A 20,606-nucleotide genomic window follows, 5' to 3' on the forward strand; every position below is an offset into this window, starting at 1 on the left:
GTACTCTTGATTTTTTGGCAGCAGCTGTTAGAGGTTCATTAGTTATATTCTCAAAGGATGCAGATAGTTGTAATACTTTCTTTGTTAATTATCTCTTATGCGTTACAATAACAGCAGTTCTGGAATTTATTTAGTTCCCTGCCTATCAAAGCTAGGATGCATACTTTCTGGTTTTAATTAAATAATTATAAACTTCTGTTCCTAGATTGAAAGAATGAGATACTTGGCAAGAGGGGTAAAACAAAACAAAAAAGAATACTTGGTTTTAGAAATGAATGGCAATCATAACAAATAGGAGTCAGTGGGTATTAAAATTAAATAGCCAGAGTATTCTTATATATAGAAAACCTCAGAAGTACTAACTATACAAGGAACAAAATGAATATAATAGGGCAAATAACCGCCCAGAGTCCCCTTTTCGGGAGAGATGGGCAGTGATAGAAATCTGATAAATAAATAAATAAAATTAACTATGTGCATTTATTGATTGGCAACCAGCTGGCACTTAAAACCAGTTGCAGCATCCCACGGTCATGTGATCACCATTCGCAACCTTTCCTGCCAGCTTCCCACAATCAAAGTCAATGCTTGTAAAATGCCATTCTCATTTTATATATTTGTAAAAATGTAAAGTATGCATGCATAAAAGCCTATTACAGATTTATCAGACATTCAGCTTTAGAAGATACCCCATCCTCATACTAAACAGTTCAGTCAAAGCTTTACTTTACTTACATCACATCTAAAGAGAGAAATCTTTTAAGTCTCAACTCATTAACAGTGTTCCTGTTGTCAAAACAGCAACCTTATTTGTTCAGTAAAATAGACTTTGCTTAGCCGGATTATAAAGATTTATGAACATCTTAAAACTGAGGAGAAACTGCAAGAGATCATTTAGAACAATTTTAATTTAAAGGCTTGTCATACATAAAAGATAGCTAGGCGGCATTTAGATTAGAAATCAGTTTAATATATTTCTGACTTCCAGTGGGGACATGGCGGACTGAACAGCTGTGCCCACGGGCTCAGCGGGCAGAACTGGCAATGCAGCAGTTTTTTCGGGCTCAGGCAGGCTTTTCCTGAAGCCCAGTAGCATTTTTCCAGAAAAAGGAAAACACCTGGAATCACCCCATCTGTCCTCTGCTTGCAGCCAAAAGATTGCAAACAGCGTTCACGCTTGACTGGTAACAGTTAGCCGGGAGGCTGGGACGTCACCATGTCCAAGCTGTGCTGTAGCCTTAAAGGGGCACTAAGACTGGCCACCCCATTTCTAAATCACCCAATTTATATTTTTTTTAAGTACGCGTATCCTAAGGGAGGCTTACTATAGCAAGGAGAAGCAGGTTCTCTTGGTGCTTATCATTATTTTTGGGATTAATTTTTTTAAAAAAAATCTTTTTAAGTTTTGATTTGTTTTCCATCCAAATATTAAGGAGGATTGAGAGTAAATAATTGTCTCCCTGTTATTATTTTTGGACTAAATTTGAACATATTAGCATTTTCCTACAAGTTGAATCAGCTCTTTTGAACTTTTAGTTTTCTCCTTCTACTTTCCTTGGGAGAACTATCTGTTATCTCACTTTCACTTGTGTAAACACATTCCGGGATTCTTTCATATCTTCAACTTTCGCTGGTTAAGCTTGTAGGGAGTGCCATAATCTACTGTGTGAGACATGGAGGATTTTAAACAGACTTTCTCTGACTTCCACCAAGATTTTAAACAGATTCTTTCTGATTCTTACCAAGTTTTCATGCAAGGCATTCAGGACATTGTGGAAAATATGAGCTTTAAAATGTGTCATCTGGTTGGGGATGTCGTGAATGAAACTGAGGAATTTAACAGCGACTTCTGTTGAAATGCTGGATGAAGACTGGATAGTCGAGCTGAAGAAATTAAAAGGAGAGATCGAGTTTCAAGCCATAAGTGAAATTGATCTTCTGATGGAACACCATGGAAAAGAAGGGGTTATTATATATGGGAGGTCTCCTGAAAAGAAGTTGGTGTTTTTGAAGGGGGCAGTTGGGCTGTTTGATTTTTTAAAGAAAAAAACCCTGTGCTCATTGTGGGGATATGTAAATGCTCAGGTTTATTTTGAAGTGGGATAGGGGTTTAAGAATATCTGGATTGCTTTTAGGGTTTGGCTGACTTCATTTATCTTTAACAATTTGGATTAAGATTATTAAGGTATAATAAAAAAATATCTGGTTTGGGATTTAATATGATTAAGATTATTAAAATTGTTGTATTATCAAGTATAATGGCAGACAATTTATATGTTTTTTAGCTGGACCTTTATTATAGTAGACAGGAATGTATAGAATAGTAGTAGGAAGGAAATAATTAAGTAAATGTTATCTTTGGGGGGGAAGTTGATTAGGAGGTTTATATAAAATTTTCTTTTCTTTTTTTCTTCTTTTAATATAAGGGGAGGGAGTAACTGTATTTAGTGATTTTTACAATGTGCCAGTGGAATGATTTATAGAAATAATGTGATTTTGGTTTAATATAGAGTAAAGGATTGATTATGGAAAATTGCTGTATACCCTTGCTGTTAAAAGTCAGAAGTCACCTCTTTTTGTAATTTTAAAAATTTTCTCTTGTGTTTCCACACTTTTTTAGTTTTTTTTCTTTGTAGGTTTTTTTTTTGTTTTTCTGTAGCTTTTATCTTTGCTTGAAACTTAATCAAGTTTTTTTATTTTAAAAAGTCAGTTTAATATATTTCCGTTAGTATCTCTCTTATTGCCCACAATTCTTCTTCTTATATTAACTTGAAAAGTGCTTTATTCTTAAAAGTCCATTTCCTAAATCTTCTTGAAGACTGTCTCTAAGCACAGTGGTGTCTCCTGGGGAGTAGAACATCTGTGAACTTGCAGTTCGGCAGCTATCCACACTGCAGCGTTTTCAACCAACAGAGCAAACCGACATATAATTACAATTTGAAATAAGTATTTTAATGAACTGATTTTAGTAAAGGTAAAATGAAATCCCTGGGCATTTCAGGAGTCAGAAATACTCAGGAAGGGAGGACCATTAAATGGTAAGGCTCAGCAGAAGGGTGTTTAACTGATGCCATTTGGAAACACATGCTAGCTGTGCTTGTTTCAATCAGCAACCTGAAAAAAATAATTTGGGTTCTATCCATGGAAGTGTTGAAGCACCAGCATGTGGACTGAAATTTCAGGAAAAATGAGAATCCATGATGCTTCTTGGGGAGCAAATGTTTAAAAGATAAATAGAAAATGTTCTCAGTGTACTGATAAGCAAAACTTGGGCCACTTGCTTTTTTTTAAAAAAGCATATATGCATATAATTTTTGTTGCTGCTTTTTATAGGAGCAGAAATGGCATAGTATGCAGCCATTGGAAATCTACTTCCAGCATTCTACTATTATATTTTTATTATAACCTTCATCCTAGGGTTGAAAATACTCTATAGGATTTCCTCATCCTAGCTTTCTAGGGCGGTCTCTCAGATTCAGATGCATCCTAACGTTAAATCAGGTGGATCTGGGATTTGCTATAGAGAATCATAAATCCACTGAATACTTCCCAAGTGTGTGTATGGCCTTTAAAGCTCTATAAAAGATTTTGAACCTTACCCCTCAAATGATCATTTTGCTGCAAAAACTCCATATAAAATTATACCAGGGAAAGAAAAGTGTGGTAACTGATTATTATATTATTAATAATATATGACTTCATTATTAATATAAAAGTAATTTATTATTACTACTACTACTATATTATGACTGATTCTTAGAGATTTAAAAAACAAAACAAAACCCGCTGGAAATTCTGAAGCTATTTCACCCTGCTCCCAGTGTTTAATTGATCTTGGAAGACCTGAAGTACTTAATGTTTAGCATATTTAAAAAATAATAGTCACTTTGCTATTTCAGAAATATAAAATGTGTTACATAAAATAATTGCTCATAAAACTCTCATGTTTGGTATATTAAATACAATAGTTTGGTTCATCTCTAAAGTATGATCAAATAATTTAGCTACAAGATATTCTCTTGATATTAATTCAATTAGAATTTTATATAAGTTATGAAAATCAGCTAAATTGTTTTGAGTTCAGTATGTGTTACTCTTTTATGTTTCCATAAAGAAAAATAGGATACTTTCTTTAAGCTTCTTTCTGCTGTTCATTTTTTAATCATTAGTCTGTCATTATCCTTGTATCTTCTTTTTTATGAATTCACACTCTGATTTGGCTTCTTTTCCCTTATGTTCCTCTTGCCTGCAATCCTAGTTATCATTGCTCTGCATTTATTAAGCCATATTTTTCTTGAAGTCCAAGGTGTGCACTTGACTACACACTATTTTGTCTTTTCTTAAAATATATTTTTATTATTACTACAAGATTGTATATCCCAAGGTTCTTGCTATTTTCACTCTGTCTACTAAGTCTTCCCTGTGATTTAGGATTACAGAAAGGATAATTATTCCTTTTGTGTCTTCCTTCATCCTGTGAAGGAGAAAGTTGTCAGTAGGACAGGTTAGGGATTTTGTGGAGGTTTGTTTTCCAACACTACTGAACCATTATTACAACTTTGTGCCTCTTTGGAAGGTCCAGTTTGCTTTTAGGAAATACCATCCACATGTTCTGCTGGGTTGGCTGGTCAGTAGTTGACAGCAACAACAATTCTGCTTTTTATCTTTGTTCTCTTTATTGTAGTGTAGATATTCTCAGCAGAGACAGTGAAGGCAATGTACTTTTTGAGTCCCTATTACATCTGTGCTGACATTATAGCTTTCAGTCAGAGACTAGCTTTGCCAGGATTCCTTTATTCCAATCTTTTGCTTTTGGAAGAAGTATAAAAGTGTAAAAGATACTTTCAAGTTTTTTTAAGAAACTGTTCATGTGCTTTCATTACCTTTTGTGACTATATGCCTATGGCAGCAGTGCTCATGGCTTTAACAAATGATAAAAGCTGCTGATTATTCAGTAGGAAGCTTCTGTACCTTCAGTTTATGCAGAATTCTGTTGAGTCCCCATAACTTGAGCAGGGTGGCAAGACATTATTTTAGAATTCCTCAAATGTTAAAGACTCTATTTGCACCTTCATAAACTTCCTGAACATAGGCTGCTTTCCTAAATGAACCTTTGTGTTTGTACAGGTAGTCCTTGCTTAGCTACTAAAATTGGGACCATCAACCTAGTCACTAAGCACCACAGCTGCTAAGCAGAAAATCACGTGACCGTGACAGACTTATGATCTTACTTCCCTTTCAATAAATAAGCAAAGCAACACAGTCACTAAGCGAAAAATCACATGACCGCAACTGATGATTTTACTTCAGTGTTCTCTATTAATTCTGCTTGTTGTAAGCTGGTTGCAAAGCACGCAAATGGCAGTGATGTGACTTTGGGACATTACAACAGTTGTAAATGTGAGGATTGGTCTCAAAGTTATCTTTTAACATTGTTACTTTGAACGGTTGCTGCATGAGACAGTCAGTAACTGAGGTCTACCTGTATTGCATTAAACTGCCCTCAACTTTGCAAATTTCACCCAGTTTTATCAAAAAGCAAAACAAACATTATTGTTCATAGGTATCCCAGTGTGGAGGCAGAAAGCCTCATATTTTCTTAAGACTGGAATCAAAGCCAGAACTTAATTGAGTAGCCTTTGAAACTGGTGAAGTATAATCAAGCTGTTTCCAAATGTTCTGGTTCGTCTTCATAATCATGCAATATTATTTTTATATTGGGAAAAATGGAAATAATTCCAAACCTAAAATGCACTTTATGTGATCACTGTAATTCTATGTACATCTAGATAGTTCACAGGCACTGCAATTAGTGAGTGCAGTCATTACTCTTTTATTATTTGCTACTACTTACTATGAAAGGAGAGTCAGTTTGGTATAGTGGTTAAGGCACCAGGCTAAAAACTGGAAGATGGTGAGTTCTAGTTCCTTAGGCACGAAGCAAGCTGGATGACCTTGGGCCAGTCACTCACTCTCAGCCCTAGGAAAGAGGCAATGGCAAACCACTTCTGAAAAACCTTGCCCAGGAAACTGCAGGGACTTGTCCAGGCAGTCTCTAAGAATCAGACATGATTGAATGAATTAAAAAAAAAACTATGAAAGATATAGGGAACAAACTTTGACATGAGTCAGAAAAGAGAATGTAAGCTCAGAGGGAGGATGCAAAAAGGAAACAAAACCGAAATGGCAGGCAAGCAATATTGAAATTTGATCAAAGATTCTGGAAAGTGAGGGTAAGCATATAAACTTCTAATATTATTGGAAAGAGATGACACATTTCCCTAAAAGCCTTACTTCAAGGGTAGGCAACTGATTCAAGTGATTCAAATCATATGAGATGGCCAGATTCTCAAAAAATTCTTGCTATCATCCCTGAAACTTCATGAAACAGTACTGGAATCTGCTGAAATTTTAACCAAAGAAAGAGAATTAATTAGGATTCTGTGTGAGCCATTTAGGGGTGTTGCAAGTGGTATGCTGCTGCCAGGCACTGTCTTACCAACCCTTGGCTTAGTTTGTCTGAGCCATTTCAGTAAGAGCTTAATTTCATCTGGGTGCTATTGTACTTCATTGGACCATTCCTTTCAGCTTTCACAACCCTGCTGAGGAATACAGAAACTTAAATGGAAGACTCTGGTCTTCAGCAGACTGATTGTTAGTCCCCCCACCCCCTCTCTGAATATGTTTAAATGGACTTACGAGGATAATACAGTTTTTGAATCAAGAATGTTCTCTCAGTTGCTTTTGGATCATCATATTGCAGTACTGGTATTTTTGGCTCCACAACTTTTTTATTAGTGCCTATGCCATTGTTTCAGACCAGATTCAAGACACTCATAACCAGAATTAGAAAGAAGAAGCAGTATCTTGAGGAGAAAATGTAGCTGGGATCTTCTGAAATAATTAGTTAAGGGTTTCATCATTGTATTAAGTTGAATGTCCAAAAACTAAGTGACACCATTTACAGGTAGTCCTTGCTCAATGACCACAATTGGGACTGGAATTTTGGCTGCTAAGCAAAGCGGTCATTAAGCAAATCTGACCTGATTTTACTATCTTTTTTGCAGCAGTTGTTAAGCGAATCATGTGGTTCCTCATTGATTTTGCTTGCCAGAAGCTGGCTGGGAAGGTTGAAAATGGCGATCACATGACCACGGGTTGCTGTGAAGGTCATAAATGTGAACTGGTTGCCAAGCACCCAAATTGTGATTGCATGACCACGGAGATGCTGCGACAGTCATAAGTGTGAGAACCGGTTCTAAGTTGTTTTTTTCAATACCATTGTAAGTCCAAACCATCATTAAACAAATGGTTGTTAAGTGAGGACTACCTGTACTTAGGTCTCCCAACATAAGAATAGTTGCCTTTCAAAAACAAACTGGCTGTAAGTACTACTGCACTTTTATATTCTTATCTAATTTCTCAAAAAGAAAGTGTAAAATAGAAATCAAACATGTCATGGCAGCATGTACTCTATCTTCTTTATCAACTATTTAAGATTGTGAATGTGTAAATAAGGTAATACAAGCAACTATGGATAACAAAGCAATATTACTAATTGATGTGTTTTGCTGTAATTCTAGAAATTATTCCCAATTTACTGACAGATAAGAAAAGGGAAGGAGGGGGCTTCTATATCCATTGTCCTATATTTATCTGCTGTCCATTCATGTTTTCTACATGTTTTCCCCTCCATCTGTTTGACAGCTTTTTGAGTAGTATTTTTTTTTTAAGATCATAAAAGAAAAAGAAGCTTTTAGGAAAACTGAGCACCATTTATAATTATCTTCCTTTTTCCACCCTCATGTTTAAAGTTCCTACTAACATTCATCAGCTCTGCCAGCTTTTCAGAAAGTGATATATTACATTGGAAAATATTGATATCTACAATTAGTATATTGATATATAGCTCACTTCTGTCATTCCTCATCCACTTTCTATCATTTTCCTATTATGCTGCTCTGACAATTCCATAAAGATTCAGAAGATATATGATTTTGGTAGAAGCTTTATCACTGATGTTTTATGGAGTAGGATCTGCATGCAATGTTAGCAGAGATTTTGGTGTATCTAAACTTCTAGAGGCTGGATAGTTCTTTTTTAAGATTTATTTACAAGCCGAAAATGTAATGTGCTGCTAGATTTGATCATGAATTGGTCCTCCCCCCGCTTTCCTGCTCTGAGGCAGCTTGTCATTTTGGTTAACTAAAGGAGACAGGACAGGATTCTTAACACAATCCAATTATGTAAGCTATTGAACAAGGGGTTTCTAGCCACTTTTCATTAGTGCAGTAAAACTAATAACTGACAATGCTTTACCAATTGCTAGGTGGGGAACAAAATTTGCAATTTCAAATGCAGTAGGGATTTGACTCTTGTAACCTATTTGATCTGTTTGTAAAATCTGATTTTCCACTTGGATTTTGGATATGCCTCTACTGAAAAGTCAAACACAACACTCAGGTAGTCTTTTCTAAAAAATGTGTATTTGTTGAAATTTGTTCTGAACTGGTGGAAGCTTGTATCAATGAACACTATAAGGAAAACACTCTAAAATTACTACTTCCAAGAAAAGAGGGATGAGAATAATCACCTTTAAAATTTTTGCTCAAAAGGATTTAGCTATAAATAAAGCCCTTAGTGAATTTGGACAATTTAATTACTTACAAACAATTAAGAAGGGATTATTCTTCAGTGATAAATAATATCTTTTGTCAAGTCTTTGATTCAGTTCCTGGCATTTACTGTTAGAAAAATTAGGTAATAGTGATGTGTGAAAGACCCCTTGTGGATATGTCCAGAAGCCTTGAGTAATGCCTATCTGCAGCATCCTCCTATATCTGCCACCTTTTCTCAAATGATCCTAACCTCCAAGCAGAGGAATCGAATGAGTTGTAGGTTAATTTTCCACCTCAGAAGGAGGCATCTACCAGATAGCTTCTCAGTTATCACTGGACTGCTTCACTCTGTTTTCTTTTTACTATTCATGTCATGATCGCCGTTGCAATGTTTGCAACATTGCAACGGCTTGCATGACAATACAAGGATATGGGTCCTGAGCTGATAAGGCAAGGGCAATAGAAAAACACAAAAAGAAGTAAGGGGTTTAAGGAAACTATGTAACGACCGAGTCCGGCAGCCCAGGAAGCAACAATAAAAGGAAACTGACATGAAATTGAATAACAACCGAACAGGTGAGGTTCAGAAGGGCGCGCCTGGGCTTTCGAGGAATTAGAAGCCTGATCGCCTGGCAATGGATCATCACCACACAGGAAGGCAATCGAGGCAATGCCCGGGGCGCAGGGGGCTGTACGACCTCTCACCTGGCAAGGACGAACTGTTGAGACTCGTGGGGCACACCTGGGGTAAGGTGGGGTGGAGCACTGACCGGCGCGGGCTATTTAAATCCTGTTCCGGCACGCTCCCCTCACTCTCAGCTTTCTAAGGGCATGCATTCTATTCCCAAATAAAACCAGAACCTAAAGTCTACTCTAGCATCTGTGTTTTTATTGGGTCTCAGGCAGAGCCTGACAATTTATTGATTAATGCATGTAGCATGGAACTGCAGTCTGGCATGCACAAAAGATACTGTAGCTGGATTATTTAAATAAAAAGAGAGCCAGTTTGGTCTAGTGGTTAAGGCAACGAGCTAGAAACCAGGAGACTGAGAGTTCTAGTCCCGCCTTAGGCAGGAAAGCTGGCTGGGTGACCTTGGGCCAGTCACTCTCTCTCAGCCCAACTCACTCTCAGTTGTTGTGGGGAAAATAGGAGGAGGAAGGGGTATTAGGTACGTTCGCCGCCTTGAGTTATTTATAAAAATAATAAAGGTGGGCTAGAAAATAAATAAATAAATACTGTCAAAACCCAAATTCCAAATTAGGAAGCTTTATTGAGCTAGAGAGATGAGAAAGTTGAGGAGGAGGAGGAGGAGAAGGAAAAAGAGTTGTTATTATTCAAAAACCTTTCATTCTGTAGATCATCTCAAAAGAGGTCTCAAACTCCCTCGTGAAAAACAAGAATGCTTTTTATTAAATGATAGATTTTCATGGAGAATAATCACTGCGTTTAACCCTTTGGAATTAGAAGAAAGAGTTGATGCAGTAAACAAGTCTCTCATCAGGCAAGATTGTGAGGGCTTGGCATTCTCTTAAGTCATGCATTTCAACTTATTAATAACATTCAGCACAATTGTTTCAAATAATAATCAGTTCTAAGCTAAGCTAATTATCAGATCTGCATGAGTTGATGCTACCATCTTCCCAAATCAGATGCATAAGCCACCTATCTGTGGAAACCTAACAAGCCTTCAGTATATCTTTATTTTTATTCTATCTGCTTCTATCTGCAGAATATAATTCTACCTTGACACAAAGCTTTATGTTGTAAATATATGAATTGTACTGTCGTGTGTAATTGCAGTCCATTTATGAAATTAGGGAGACCAGGAAAGAGTTGGAAAGGGAGGTGTATGGGTTCTACTACAGCATCACCATGGATCGTGATGTCATTGGTGGTGGAGGGCTGCCATTTCCATCTGTCATGGCATCATGGAGGATAGTATAGATGCGATCAATTATATGCGATTAAGTTTGAAAGGCAAAGGACAGGGAACTTGTTTTCACTGTGCCTGGCTATTAATGTGCCTAAGTTCCAGCATGTCATGGGTCCTGTCAATTAAAGTTTGTCATCTTATGGGACCCAGAAGTCAGTCTTTTCTTTCATGGTACCTGCCCTTTGGCACCAAAATCCATTTGGCCCCAACTTTGCTGGTCTTTTGGAAGGCTTTAGAGACATGGAAGTGTTCCCAGGCTTGAGGTTTGGGCAGTTTGTTGGAGCCCACTTGGTTATAGTCCTGAATTTATGATACATTGATTTTTACCATTACTGCCTTTATAGGTTTTTTAATGTTATTCTATATTATATTACTTTGTATTGTGCTTTTATATGCTCCTAGCCCTATAAAGTTGCTTAGGTGAGATGGGCAGCCATATTAAATAAATAAATAAATTCACCCAAGACCTTAGGCAGCAAATTCTCTAATTTAAGAGATTAAAAATGTAACAATTTTAGTTGAGCATACATAGAGCTAGAGGATAAAATGTACTGCTTCAGGTTTAGAACCAGAATGAGGGTCACCACAACAAATTCTGGAAAACTCGTAAAGATGAGATTGAATGGGTAAAATCCAATATAAAAAGTTAAAGAAAGACACTATGGAATTCCTAATATCCTTACAACGTTACTGATGGCAGTCACATCTGCTGCTATAAAATCCAATTTATCTTTTGCCTTTATAGAATAACGTACTGTATGTGATTAATAGCAAAGTCTAAGTTCTGATCCTTCTGATGAATTAATAGAATATGTTCTTTATTGGGTTAAAAAGGTAGTGGAATGTATGTATTGGTTATTTAGAAAGAAAGTTTAGGAGCCTTCTCCAGTCTGGTGCCCTTTCTAAGTGTTGGACTATAACTTTTATTATTCTATTAAGTATGCCTGAAAGGGATAGGAATTGCCATCCAACACATTTGAAGGACACCATATTAGGAAGTCAATTTATTTTCCTTATTTTCTAAAACAAAAGCATTATCATGGCTGCTCTTTATTACCAAATGTAAAATGGGACATCATTTCTAGAAATGAGTGAGTTGCAGCTTTTAACACTTTGGTAACACAGTATACACTGTAACTCTTTCCAAGTATACAAGTAATCAGAAGAGAACCCAAAGAAAAGGTGCTGCTGATCACATCAGTGGTCTACCAAGACTACCATTTTACTAGCAGATAAATCTAGACGGTTTTAATTAATTGTTCTAAGAAAAAAATGGAAATAGTTATCCGCCTCTAAAGATTCATTTAATGCTAGCTAATGCCATCCAGAACTGGAACAAATGTTGCTGATGGAGCAGACTTGTCCTGCAGTTCTAAATCAAAACAGGAAGGGGCTCCTGAGGGATGAGAGGAGGCTGCAGGGAGAAATTCCAGTGCATACGTGGATGTTCATATTACATTGCATTCCTAATCAAAAGAAAATGCAAAGTACATTGCCTCTTTGCTAATTATTGATGTGGTCATAAAAAGACTAAACTGAGAATTAAAAGATTTTTTTAACAGAACCTGTTTTTATAAAAACAAGTTGCTCAGAGAAAGGAGATAAATTATTTTAATTCCCCAGTACTGTGCATTCACAACAATATTTGCACAAAAATAAATTATTTAATTAGACGCAATATTAGGAAATCTTTTTGAGACATTTACCTATAGCAGGGGAAACAATACATGTGCACATTATGTGCCAAGAATATACCTTGAAAGTATTTTGCTTACCTCTCAACACAGAAAGAGCCTCGTGTGGCGCTGAGTGGTAGGCGGCAGTATTGCAGCCAAAACTTTCCCCGCAGCCCAAGTTTGATCCCAGCAGAAGCTGGATTCTGGGGTAGTCAGCTAAGGTCGACTCAGCCTTCCATTCTTCTGAGGTCGGTAAAATGAGTACCCGGCTTGCTGGGGATGGTGACAACTGGGGAAGGCAGTGGCAAACCACCCCGCTCTAGTCTGCCAAGAAAATGTCGCGAAAGCAGTGTCCCCCCAAAGGGTCAGACATGACTCGGTGCTTGCACAGGGGACCTTTCACTTTCACTTTTTCACTCAGAAGCTTCGGGAGAGGTGAGGGCTGGGTCATTTTCCAGCCACATTATACTTAGATTTTGCACTAACCTGACTAAAACTCACTCCAAGTAGCATCTGATACCATATTGCTATTTTTCTTAAGCAAGACTGCATTGTAAAACAAAGAAAAGAAAAAGAAATATGCCTGATTATTTTCTCACAACATTAAGTGTCAACCTTATTTTGTAATCTGGTTGTGTCACAGGGCATTAGAAGTGAAATAACAGCTATAAAATATATTGAAACATTGGAAAATGTAAACTACTGAGGACTCTGAATAAAAAGTTCAGGGTCAAATTGAGAAGAAGACTTACAGAAAGTGACACGATTTTTCAGATGTCTTCTAAAGACCAAAAGGTAGTAATAAACAGAATTTGTATAAAGATAGAATTTTTAAATAAAAAACTTTGAAAATTCCATGTGACAAGAATATTCTTTGTATACTTCAATTATAAATAAAAAATGTATTTGGATATTATGCAGACACACAGAGTAAAGAATACTAGTTTTACATAAGAATACATTGTGATAAGAATTACAATCATTTTAATATGAAATGAAATAGTAATCAAAATATTCTCATAAAATATTCACAGCTAGATTAACCTAGAGTAAGAATTAATTTAATCACAAATTCCAATAATATTTTAAAATAATCTACCCTTTCTGAATATAATGATTCTGCAAATGCTGCAGTTCACATGCATAAAAGTAATTACTCTGATCCTCCTTTAAAAAAAAAATTGTCTGTTTTAGAACAAGGTCAGTAGTATAACATTTAGGTCTGCTGTATTGCACTATTATCCATCTCTCAGTTCAGAGTAGGAATATTTCTAGCTTTCTGGAAAACAGGATGACTCAATAATATGGTAGCCCTGATCTTTCATGGCACAGAATTTCACTACCCAAGTTCTATGAGCCTTAACTCTTAGATTGGAAATCTTACATTTAAATGTGATCGGATAAATACAAAAGGTATGTTGTTTATATAGAAATAAATATTTGGTAACTCTTAAGCAATGTTGCATAAGTATTCTTCTAAGACAAGTATTTTTTTCCAAAGAAAGAAAGAAGCTTTTTATACTACTACAAGTAGAATGTTATCAAAGATTTGTGATGCACTTTGCATTTAAAACTGCTGTGTTTAACAATATGATTCTTAAAATATTCATGAATGAATAATTCACAAGTGCTATCACTTATTCATGAAGTACTTCCAGTTTAGTTATTTTATTTACTATATGTGTATATTGTTCTCCTGTGAAACAATTCATGGAGTTTCTATTTTATAGTTAGGCTTGTAATCTAAGACACATGCTATAAAAAGAAAATGAACAGACTCACATTTTTACATCATAAGATTATATAAAGAGCAGGTGAAATAGTTCTTAACAAGAGTTTGAGAATGAAACATACAGAATTTGGTTCATATCAAGTTGGTTGTAGAAAATTCAGTGTGCTCCTGACAATTATGAGAGAGGAATAAGATTTGGGTAGAATCCAGCAAAATTGAGTTTACTTAACACAAGTATTGTACAATAGCTCAGTAATGTTATAAGCTTTTTTATCTATTTTTTTTCTGTAAAGAAAGGAATGCTAAAAATACCAGATTTCTGTTTCTTATATTATTTTCTCTTTCTCTTTTGAAACAGATATTCTGTGATGCTAAGCAAATCATCCAGGCCACAGACTTACTGGACTGGGAGGATAAAGATGCTACAGACACATTGATTGCTAATGTAGTCCATTCACGAATCATCAATCCTTTACGCCTTTTTGTGAAGCCCTCTCCAACAATGAAACATGGGCAAATGTCATATGTCAACACAGACAACTTTTGGGATTGGCTATCCAATATCACTGAAGTTCAGGAATCTCTTGCACGAACTAAACGCAGACCAATTGTAAAAACTGGAAAATTCAAAAAAATGTTTGGATGGGGCGATTTCCATTCTAACATCAAAACTGTGAAGTTGAATCTTCTGATAACAGGGAAGATTGTTGATCATGGCAATGGAACCTTTAGTGTTTATTTCCGGCACAATTCAACAGGCCTGGGAAATGTTTCTGTGAGCCTAGTGCCACCTTCCAAGGTGGTGGAGTTTGAATCTTCCCCTCAATCAACTCTAGAGACTAAGGAATCAAAGTCTTTCAACTGTCGAATTGAGTATGAGAAAACGGATAGGGCTAAGAAAACTGCATTGTGTAACTTTGACCCTTCAAAAATCTGCTACCAGGAGCAGACCCAAAGCCATGTGTCCTGGTTATGTTCTAAACCATTTAAGGTCATCTGTATTTACATTGCTTTCTACAGTGTTGATTACAAACTAGTGCAGAAAGTCTGCCCTGATTACAACTACCACAGTGAGACACCATATTTATCCTCTGGATGATGTACTTTCTATTCTTCAGTGACTGTTAAATCAGAAAAAAAAATCTGTCTGAAATTCTAGTTTTAAATTTCTTAAGACATTGTTCCTAATCAGGTTAACTAAGCAGCTTTCTTCTCCCTAAAGGAAAATGATAATTTGTGGGCTGATTCACCCAAGCATGTTCTTCACTTGATGACTAGAACATCAAGTAGCAACTTGCATATGTCAGTGAACCATCATGATCAAGCACTGTATAGCATGTTCATTAAACTTCTGACCAAAGTCTCTATTTGGTTATGCAGTTGTGATTCCATGATGAATCACTGAATGGGTGAACAAGCCTGAAGTTTTTGCTGTTATCATAAATATTTCAATATCCAAAAATAAAAATACAGGTAGTTCTCAACGTACGACTGTTTGTTTAATGATGGTCCAAAGTTACGACGGCCTCGGAATGGGTGCCTTATGGCCTGTAAAGCACTTCTGAGCGTCACAAAACATCACACCCCTCCATGGTCACATGATCTCATGTTGGGCTCTTGGCCACTGGCTCACATTTATGTCTGGTTACAGTGTCCCACAGTCATGTGATTGTGTTTTGTGACTTGATTGCCATTTTCTGGCAAAAAACACCCATTGGGGAACTGGATTCACTTAACAGCCACTGTGATTTCCTTAACAACCACCAAACAAATGGTTGTGAAATCGGGTCCAGTCACATGGTGACTTGATTTAGGACCACAAAAACTTATGATGGAAATTCCAGTCCCAATTGTGATTGTAAGTCAAGGACTACCTGTATCATTTTTTCATAATACAGTATTTTTATTTAATTTCTGATTGTGTCTGATCTTATCAAATATTAATAGTATCTAGATAAGTACAAAAATCCAAATTCTTTGCAAGGAAGAAACACAATTTTTTACTAAGGCTTGCTGCAACAGCAGATTCAGCTGGTAGTATAGGAGGAAACATTGTTTGTTAGCATTTCAGGAATGTTAAACTGTCACTGCCAGCAGATTTGTCAAAAGTAGTATTCAGACCCTCTAACATGTAGAGATGTGATTAAAATGGATTCTGAACATAGTTAAACTTTTTAATGTGATTAGGGAGAAACATTCATAGAAAGAAATCATTCACATGCGCTGCCATGAATTTTGCTTAAACTTAGGCAAAAATTCTATAGGAATTTAAAATTAGAAGAATTTCTATGAGATTTGCATAATCTGTTCGTGAATGAATCATTCACAAGCAATATTACTTGCTTATTAAATACCTACAACCATTAGCTAGAATCTGACAGAACTATGCCCTTTATGTAAGAATTGGGTAGATCAGTTGCACACCTCTAAAGCCATGTTTATATCTATTGCTAAAGTATGTGTTGTAATAGGAGCAGAGATTAGGATGCAGAACTGGATCAAAGTGTTCTGTAGATAAGTTGCCCACTATGCGGATTTGCAGACAGGGCCATGCTTCATTGAGTCAATGAAAAGCAGTAAACACGGGGATTTTTTCTTCAAGATCAGTGGACAGAACAAACACATAGTTTGATAGAACAAAATTCTATTGAAACATCCATTTAATGCAAAAAACTTGAGAAATGTTTTCTGTATTTAAACTGGGTTATCCTTAAAGTCTATTCATGTAATTCAGAAATTGGGATCTCTACCAATTTTGCCATTGTGAAAGCATATGAAAATTAAAATCATAAGGTCTCTAAAGGAGACTATTTGCACGAAATACAGAAAGCTATAACACTGATTTCAGTGAGACAATAAAGCTTTGGATGATCATCTCCCAGTATGCAGTGGAATCATGTTCCGATGCAAATGGACTCAGTGTTTTAGTATCATGAACAGTTGCTAGGACTATTAAAGAAAAACTCTTGAAGAACAAACCTCAAATAATAATATAATGAGATTTTTACCACCTTGCTTTAATTGACTAAAATTCCAGAGTCTGTATGTTTCTTTAATTTTTCAAAGCAGGGTATGATTCACTTATGTAAATACTTATATTCTGCCTTCCTCCTGATATGAATCAATTGGCTGCATACAGGTAGTTCCCAGGTGATCTAGGCACTAATTTAGCTCAGACCTGATAGGCTTCAGCAATGAGATGTCCATCTCCATCCTCCAACCACTCTTTTTAACCATTTGTTAAAATGTTACCAGGAATTATTATTGCCTAGGAGAAATTCAGTTATATCCATCTGCTTTTTCCAGTGGCAGAAATAGATTATCTTTCCCCCTTGCATCTACCCATTCACAAATCGGCTCCACATTTTCTGGGGCACATTTGAAGAGAGAGGAGAGGAAAAAGAAGACCCCAGATGTATGTAGGATGGCACTCCCACCGACCATTATACTTCTGGGAACCAGAATAAAATATTCTGCTCACTCCCAAGAGAAACCAGATAAAAGAGGTATATAAACTGTGACATCTTTGTGTATTTTGGGATTGTTACATGTGATGATACATCACCCAGTCTTTATACAGCAGATTCTAGCATGTCTCCCTATAGAAAGAGATAGGAGTTATTCACTGTTGCAACACAAGTGATAACCAACCAATTCTCACATTGCATGAAACCCCACTCAGCTACATTTGGGATTCAAAGGTCTTCTGTGCATAAAAGATGGGAGATTACTCTTTCAGCCACATACACCAGGCAAACAGCTCCATTTTATTATTCTGTGAGTAGAATGCATTTTTGCAAAATGAATGACAAGCTCTAGCAACTCAGTAATAAGATACTCAATAAATTTACTGTTGTATTTGAGGGATAAGATTAAAGACTCCGCTTTTGGAATAAATCTGTGATGGCAGTAGTATCTGCACTCAAAATACGTAATGTGAGGTTTCTGTCTGTGAAGCGGGCGGGACCTCTTTGCCCAAAAAGACAAGGACCAGAAAGGAGAGAAAATAGTTGACTTCTGATAATGCAAGGACCAGATCATTAGATTTGCTTTTGTTACGATCAGCCATTTAAGAAGGGGCAAATTGAAGTGTCATTTGGCATGTAGTGAGAAAGTATCCTGTCCCATATTATTCAATATTAATAATTTTAGTAGCTACCTTACCTGCATGTCTAACACAGACTGCTTCCTGACCAGAATTTAATTTGGGGGAAATTGGCAGGGTCAACTTTCCATGATTTCCAGCAGTGAGAAGCTCCAGTTCAGATTGCGTTATAAGCACATCCCAACCAGCATATCCCAGGCATCTGTATATCTAGTTGGTCCCTATCTCCACCCATGCTGTTCGGCAGGAAGATGTATGCCCAAGATCATTTCATTAAAAGAAAAAAATGATCTTAGAAATTAAGAGTTTGGAAATGTGTATGTTTTTATTTACATGGTCATGAGCCTGAGCATTTCCCTATCGTTATTTTGTCCATTGAAAAGAGCTTTGCCAAATTAACTTTTTTCCCCAGTTCTTTCTTTTTAAATAAATCACTAAAACTCTAGTTCACATTTGTATCATGTGGCCTAGATCTGGCTGTATATAAGCTAGGATTTCTTGCTAAAATCTATGAGTTCAATATTGGGTGATTTTGTAATTTAGTCGTAAGCTGTTATTTTTGGACATGTATTTTTACCCAATTCTGTAGCCACTTTAAATACAAATGAAATTGTTTATTGTAGAGTATGTGGAAATTATAAATGTATATATACTTAGAAATGTATGTGTACAAATACAGAATACATGTGTACACATATTTCTATGTAAATAAAGAGAGTTGATTAAATCTGTCATTTGTTTAAGCTAGATTTCCTTTTGAAAATAAATGTTCTCAGTGTAGCAGTCTGAATATATTTGCTTTGAATATAAGAGGGGATTTATAACATCACAATTTAGGCTAGAGCTTAGAATAGAAGTGTGTCTAAACTGATGTATGAGATTACACTGGTGCCTTGCACACTATTTGTAGGAGTAAAATGTATGCTAGGAAATATAATGAATAGTACCAAATTAGCGAGTACAGGTAGCCCTTGTTTAGTGACTACAATTGGGACTGGCAACTTGGTCATTAACCAAAACAGTCACTTAAGTGAAACTGTGACTGTACTTATGAGCTTACTTCAGCTTTCCTTTGCTTTACAGACCTGCAAAGGTCATAAATGTGAGGATTGGTTGTAAAGTTACTTTTTCATCACCACCGTAACTGCAAACGGTTGCTAAATGAGGCAGTTGCTAAACAAGGACTACTGTGTTGAATTGTACCTAATGCAATCCTATACAAAGAAGAAACTGTTTAGTTTAATCAAGGAGATGATATATTGTTTTTTTCTGCTTTTAATGAAAAAGTTGATTATTCTTTGATGCCTTTCACATAATACTTTAAAGGCACCGTATGAAGCAGTGTCATAGGGACGCGGTGGCGCTGCGGGTTAAACCGCTGAGCTGCCGATCGGAAGGTCGGCGGTTCGAAACCGCGCGGCGGGGTGAGCTCCCGTTGCTCGTCCCAGCTCCTGCACACCAAGCAGTTCGAAAACATGCAAATGTGAGTAGATTAATTGGTACCGCTTCGGCGGGAAGGTAACGGCGTTCCGTGAGTCATGCCGGCCACATGACCACGGACGGGTCCTTAGGGACAACGCCGGCTCCAAGGCTTAGAAACGGAGATGAGCACCGCCCCCTAGAGTCGGACACGACTGGACTTTACGTCAAGGAAACCTATGAAGCAGTGTATGGATGTAGTGGAAGTAAAGATGGCTTGCACGGATGGAAAAGTACAGAGAGATATAGTGAATACTGTAGTACTGGCATAAATTAGCTTTAGTTCTGTGGGCTTATTTTTTATATCATCTAACTTCCAGTTCACATAGTAAAAATAAAATACAGTTAAAGTACAGTTAAAATTTCAAAGAAAACCGAGGTCCACTGTCTGTCCCCAGAGCACTTCAGAATAATGATAATAATTTATTAAACTTTATGCCCCCCAACTCTCAATGACTTGGTGGCTCACAACAATCAAACAAGAAATTACAATAAAAGATAAAAAAATAAAGGCAAAAGATGGCAAGCATGATGAAGTGAGGGGTCTCGCTCTCCCTTGCTGGAGGCCTGGGTGAAGGGCCAGGTCTTCACAGCTCTTCTAAACAACAGCAGAGGGGGGGCCATCCGGATCTCAAGGGGAACCTCATTTCAGAGGGCAGGCACTGCTACAGAGAAGGCACGCTTCTGGGGTCTGGAGAAATGACATTGTTTAATTGAAGGAGCCTATAGTGTGCCAACCCTGCAGGATTGAATTGGCCAAGCAGATGTTATAGGAGGCAAAATAAGAGGGTCTTGACATATTAATGGAACTCAAACAAGGTGTGGAGGGTCTCCTTATCTCACTGGGGAAGTTGTTCCATAATTTGGGGCTATTACTGAGAAGACCTGCCTCTGGGCTGCCATCCCCTTAACTTCATGTGTAATGGGAACTCAGGATGAACCCAAGACTGGCTAATTCTGGTTGAGAGAGACAGTTCTGCAAGTATGCAGGCACCAAGCCACACAGGGCTTTAAAAGTTTAAACTAGATTATTGAATTGGGCTGGAATCATTCTGGTAACTA

At 36.8% G+C, this 20,606-nt stretch overlaps 1 protein-coding gene across 1 annotated transcript; it reads left to right on the plus strand.

Annotated features, from left to right (window-relative positions):
- The first annotated feature begins 6,183 nt into the window (after positions 1 to 6,183).
- On the plus strand, positions 6,184 to 15,059 carry NXPH2 (neurexophilin 2). Its single transcript, XM_063307861.1, has 2 exons — positions 6,184 to 6,190; positions 14,254 to 15,059. The coding sequence occupies exons 1-2, from the start codon at positions 6,184 to 6,186 to the stop codon at positions 15,057 to 15,059; spliced, it is 813 nt and encodes a 270-aa protein (XP_063163931.1).
- The last annotated feature ends 5,547 nt before the right edge of the window (positions 15,060 to 20,606 follow it).

The sequence above is a fragment of the Candoia aspera genome, chromosome 1, assembly GCF_035149785.1.
Source record: "Candoia aspera isolate rCanAsp1 chromosome 1, rCanAsp1.hap2, whole genome shotgun sequence".
Lineage (NCBI taxonomy): Eukaryota > Metazoa > Chordata > Lepidosauria > Squamata > Boidae > Candoia > Candoia aspera.